At 59.1% G+C, this 5,683-nt stretch overlaps 1 protein-coding gene across 1 annotated transcript; it reads left to right on the top strand.

Annotated features, from left to right (window-relative positions):
• Nucleotides 1-3,848: 3,848 nt before the first annotated feature.
• On the top strand, nt 3,849-5,108 carry RXFP4 (relaxin family peptide/INSL5 receptor 4). Its single transcript, XM_054010338.1, has one exon. It carries the CDS (start codon nt 3,849-3,851, stop codon nt 5,106-5,108), a length of 1,260 nt encoding a protein of 419 aa, XP_053866313.1.
• The last annotated feature ends 575 nt before the right edge of the window (nt 5,109-5,683 follow it).

The following is a 5,683-nucleotide window of genomic DNA, read 5'->3' as shown; positions in this document are numbered from 1 at the left end:
CCTGGGCTTGCCCAAGATCTGATCTCCGAGAGCGTTCGTTCCGGGGTTTAAAAGGAGAGACGTTTCCTGCCATGCCACCAGAAGCAACTGCAGCCTCGGCTCCATTAGAGACGCCGGTAAGTGTCAGGGTCCGATGGAGGCACCGGGACCACGCGCCAGAGTTTGCATTCTTCGTTAAGCAGAGCCCGCACGGACGATGAGCAGGGGAACAACACACGAGGGGGGACAGATCAAACTTCCAAGACAATCCAGTCCCCTGCCCCATTTGACCTGCTTGGACATCACAGAGGAGGCCTGGTGGGCTCTGTAGAGAACAGACATGGCTTTGTTAGACACCCAAAACATATGGGCTCCATACAACCTGTACCCCGAGATACACTCGCACACACAGGCATACACCCATTCCCCCTTGACACACACATATACTCGGACTAGCGCTGGCTGGGAGTTTTTTGTGAACAAGCCGATTCATCTCTAAACTGAAACTGTTCGGGGAAACAGGGTCAATTTCCGGGCTGGGCCAGGAGCCTCGCTCATGAAATAATCCACCAGCAGAGGGCAGCACCCCCACGCAAGAGGAAGACGGGCAGATTGGGAACCCAATTTCCATATTTATTTGGTGCCCATCCCCGTAGTATCTGGGCACCTCCCCAACTTTTAACCTCCTCGCACCCCTGTGAAATAGGGACCGTTGCTCCTGTTTTTAACATCGAGCCGCAGCAGCTAAGTGACGTCCCCAAGCTCTCACAGCGAGTCTGTGGCAGAGCTGCGCCGGGAATCCAGCGCTCCTGGCCCCCTCACCAATGCGCCATCCTTCCTGTGCTCCACGGGATGGGGAGAGACGGGCACTGTGGCCCATTACAACCATTTATAGCACGCCCTACAGCCTGCTAACCACTTGTAAAGAACGAGGGGCCGGGGCTCACGTACGGCGATGCTGCGCAGAGGACAAGCTGGTGTCCTCCGCATGGTGTGGCCTCCGGTACTTTCGGATTTAGGACAACACCGCTGGTGCCGGAGCTGCGCCGGTGAGCCCGGCAAAGCCGGCACAAATTAAGTTCTGCTACTAACCTTCCATTGTCCTAGGACTGCAGAGGTGTTAATTGCTCGCTTTTAAGTGGTCTCCTACAACACACGTCACCCAACAATTGCTCCCTCCTTGAGTTTAGCGTGGAGCCCCGGGTTACTTGCCCCAGCCCTGAGAAAGAGCTCTGTGATGCTCGGAAGCTGGTCCCTTCCCCCTCCAGAAGTTGGTCCAATAAAAGGTGTCACCTCACCCGCTGCATGTCTCTCGTATCCTGCAACCAACATGGCCCCTACGCCACTGCAAACCTCTGGGCTCTAGGTGCTCTGTCACCTCCAGGGTTTGCAGGGAGCTGAGACACTTGGGATCAGGTCTGAGGTGCTCTGCTCGGCCTTAGCCCTCATAAACCTGGGGCTTTGTGTGCTCAAACGCATTGCAGGCCTCCTTCGTCACCCGGGATTGCCAGGTACTTTATTGCTGCCAACTCAAACAAACCAGGCAATCACCGCATGTTAAATCACTGGCAAGGGCAGAAGAAACTGCCCTGCAGCTGGTTGCTATCGTCCTGTTAAGGTGTCCAGCGGAGAGACAGGTGCGGGGGACAGGAGGGCTCAGCTGTCCGGGGATACTCTCGGCACCAGGCTCCCAGGGGGGTTGGGATCCCAAAACTCTCAAGATGGCACCCGGTGGCGAGACGAAAGGCCAGGCCTCAGCTGTCACCAGCGCAAAACCGGCTCCCTTGTTTACAGCCTCGGCAGAGATCAAGGACTGGCTGGAGGGAGGATGGGCCAGGGGTTAGGACACTAGCCTGCAACTCGGGTCCAAGGCCCAGTTCTGCCACAGACTCCCTGTGGGAGAGTCGCTAGGTGGCGTGGTGCCTCAGTTTCCCATCTGTACAATGGGGAGAGCAGCACTGCCCTGCCTCCCAGGGGGCTGTGATACATCAAAGACAGTGAGGCGTTCAGCTGATGCAGTGAGGGGAGCCATCCCAATACCCAAAATAGCTAGGCCAGGGGGTCCCCCCAGGAAAGGCCTCCCCGGCCTAGTTTTTAGGCCCCACTCAAACCCAGCCCTACCCCCTGAGCAGCGCAACTTCCTCCTGCCCCTGGGGTCACTGCATGCCCCTGCCGGCCACTGCCTCTGCTATGCTGTGGGGGCTGCAGAGTGGGAGGGGATCCGGTTCTTTTCCCAGCCGGCACTCGTAGTCTGGTCCTGTTGGGTTGCCGGGCTCTAGGCACGGCCCGTTGGCGGAAGATAGGGGCTGCAGGGGGCGCTCGCCCCTCAGCACCCTTAAATCCAGGATTTCCCAGGGAAAAAAGCAAGCTAGGGCATTCCCAGGCTTTGATCAGCTGCCCGGAGCACAATCACCTGGACGTTGGAGATACACTTAAAGGGACAGCGCCTGATTAGAAATCACGGGTCAGACCTGGGGGGTCCTAACCTGGCAGAAATCAGCAGGAGTTTGCCGTTGACAAGCATGGTGTGTCTCGGGGGGCAGAGACACTGCACTGGTCAGTTTCCATACAGTCAGTTTCCCCTCTCCACTTCTAGCACTTTTTTAAACCAGAGATTATAAAGCATTTGACAGATGGGGAAACTGAGGCACAGAAAGAGGGCCCCCTCCCCACCCCAGGCCTTCTAGGGTCAGAGCCAGGAGTGGGCCACAACCGCCCAGCGAGGCAGCAGTGTCTAGTGGATGGAGCAGGGCACACCGACTCACCAGGCACCGGCTTGCTGGGTGACCTTGAGCAAGTCAAGACCCTTCTCTGTACCGGTTCCCTGGCTGCAGGGAAGGAGCGCTGCTTGCAAAGTGCTCAGGTCATCGTTCAGTCTCCTGCCCTAACACAACAGCCGCGCAATGGTTACGTTGCAACCCCCCCAGGCTGCGGGAAGTTTGATTTGTTTCCATTGGAATTTAAATTCAGGGCAACATCGGTACTGACATTAGAATTTTGTTTCTACAAAAAACCTGAATGTGGGACCCAAACGCCAGCTGTCCTGACACTGGCCCTTTAAAATACCCCCCCCCACACACACACACACATTGGGCCTGATTCTGATCTCCCTACCTCCAGGGTAACTAGATTAGTCATCTGGTGCAGTGACTTAGACCAGCACAAAGGGGGTGCTAGCCACGGCAGGGCCAATGGAGAATCAGACCCCACTGGCTCATTCACTCCTGAGTCACCCCAGGGCCGGTGCTCCAGCCGGGCTTGCTGCATGCACCAGCGGTGGCTTCGAAAGTCTCACCTTAACAGTGGCTGCAGATAAACAGCTGAACAGAGAGTCCAGCAGTGTGGGTGGGGGGGGAAGAGGTACCTTTGTTCCACCTGCCCCAGGAACGAAGGAGGAGTCTTGCCCTGCCCCTCAGGAGGGCCGGCCTTCAGTCGCTAGAGTGTCACATACACACCCAAGGCAGCTCTCCTGCCTTGCACAGTTCAGTCCACACCCCCTGTGCAGCTGGACTCAGGAGCGCAGGAGAGAGGAGATCGGCCAGCCTGCGTCGATTACGAGGGGTGGATTGGGGTGATTCAGGCGCTCAAGGGCCGACCCGGGCCTGAAGGATTCCCCCTCCCGGCTGTGCGAGCCGCTTATTGAGTGGGGCCGTCCCTGTTCCCGTGCCGCGGACCCAGCGGCGTGTGCACTCAGGGTGAGCAGAGCTGCGTGGAAGAGCACTGACGAGGAATGGGCTGGCTTCGGGCAAGGATGGCTGCGCCGGCCACGTGGTGAGCAGAGGGGCCGCTCTCCTCTGCCGCGTGCCAGGTGCTGTACATCCTCAGTGCCACAACCCCTACCCCCCAGCTGGGAGGAGAGTGCGTTGAACATGCAGGCAGTGGGGATCGGGCGGTTGAACAGCTCAGCACGGTCCGACTTTGGGAACAAATCTCTGCTGGACTCTTGGGAGCTGAGCGGGGATGATGCGGCCTCCGTCCCGGCGGACGGGATCTTCGGCCTGCGGATCCTCATCTCCAGCGTCTACTTGGTGGTGTGCGCCATGGGGCTGCTGGGCAATTCCATGGTCATGTACTTGGTCCGGGCCCGGAAGGGCAGGCCGGCCTCCGCCATAGACGTCTTCGTCTTCGGCCTGGCGCTGGCCGACTTCCACTTCGCCCTGACCCTGCCCTTCTGGGCGGTGGAGACGGCCCTGGACTTCACTTGGCCCTTCAGCAATGCCATGTGCAAGCTGGTCCTCACCTTGACCGTCCTGAGCGTCTACGCCAACGTCTTCCTGCTTACCACCATGAGCGTCACCCGCTACTGTTCCGTGGCCTCCGCCGTCAGGCCCGGCCTCAAGCTAACCGCCAACCTGGCCAAGTGGATCACCGTGGCTCTTTGGGCCATGGCCTTGGGAGCCACCGTACCCACCGCCATCTTTGCCACGGTGACAGATGTGGTCGGGGTAGAGTTGTGCCTGCTCAAGTTCCCCACCAACCGGTGGCTGGGGGTGTATCACCTCCAGAAGGTGTTGGTGGCCTTCGTGCTGCCCCTGGCCATCATCTTGGCCTCCTACCTTCTGCTCCTCAGCTTTCTCCAACAGCACCGGGTCAACGCCAACAACCCCAGGCGGCAGAGCCAGATCGCCACGTCCGTCTGGCTAGTCGTCACCTCCTTCTTCGTCTGCTGGTTCCCCAACCACGTGGTGACCTTCTGGGGAGCCCTGGTGAAGTTCAGGGCTGTCCCCTGGGACAAGACCTTCTACTTCCTCCACACCTACATCTTCCCCCTCACCACTTGCCTGGCCCACAGCAACAGCTGCCTCAACCCTGTCGTCTACTGCCTGATGCGGAGGGAGTTCCGCAGGGCTTTGAAAGATGCTTTCTTGAGCCTCCTGGCCCAGGCTTCCTCCTACCTTCCTTCCTCCACCGGCCAGGCAAGGGATGAGGGCACCGCCCACGTGGCACTGCCCTTGCACCGGAGGGGCAGCCCCAGTGGCCTACAGGTGGCAGAGAAGGAATACGCCCTGCTGTCCACCACCGTCACCGTCGTGCCTGAGCTGAGAGCCGAGGAGGCCAGCCCACAGGACGAGGTAGGGACGGCCCTGGGGCGGGCGTCAACGAGGAGATGCCGAAGTGACCGCTGGTGAATCACGGCCTCTAAGACACAGGGATGGCTTTGGGCTAACAGCAGAGGAGCTCGTGCTAGCAGGGCATAGGGCTGCCGTTAGCACTGGTTGTGCTATGGGGCGTGATCTTTTGCACCCAACCTAACTGGAGGTCTTTTGTGATGCAGGCTGGCGAGAGCGATTCCACTGTATTCCTGTTAGAAATGCCGGGACCTGACACTGGAGCTTCAGCCAGGGCTCCTTCCTCTAGCCCTAACACCCCAAGACTTGGGGGGGAACAAAGAGGGACTTTGTGGCTCTTATTTCCACAGCGCATCCCACAAAAGCCCCAGAGCCAAGCGAACCTCTTCCCTGCTGACGACCGGTCTGATGAGCTGGATGGCGCCTGCATTCGAGTTTCGTGGCTCCCTCCTGGATGTTTCCATTGGCTTCATTTGCCACCGTCAGCTGCTGAGAGGGCAGACGTCACAGGAGACCCCGTCCTGTCATGGTCTTGCCACCGTCCAGGGACTGAAACCCACAGAGGACTCCAGATCTTAATGAGGTATTGAGCCCATGCCTGCAGATCCCGGGACCTTCCCTGCTTCCACCCCACA

The sequence above is a fragment of the Malaclemys terrapin genome, chromosome 21, assembly GCF_027887155.1.
Source record: "Malaclemys terrapin pileata isolate rMalTer1 chromosome 21, rMalTer1.hap1, whole genome shotgun sequence".
Classification (NCBI taxonomy): Eukaryota; Metazoa; Chordata; order Testudines; family Emydidae; genus Malaclemys; species Malaclemys terrapin.
This window is presented reverse-complemented; position numbering and strand designations above follow the sequence as displayed.

Bases quoted from the DNA above. Each gene is read 5' to 3' on its own strand.
- RXFP4 (XM_054010338.1), top strand. From the start codon at position 3,849: ATGCAGGCAGTGGGGATCGGGCGGTTGAACAGCTCAGCACGGTCCGAC.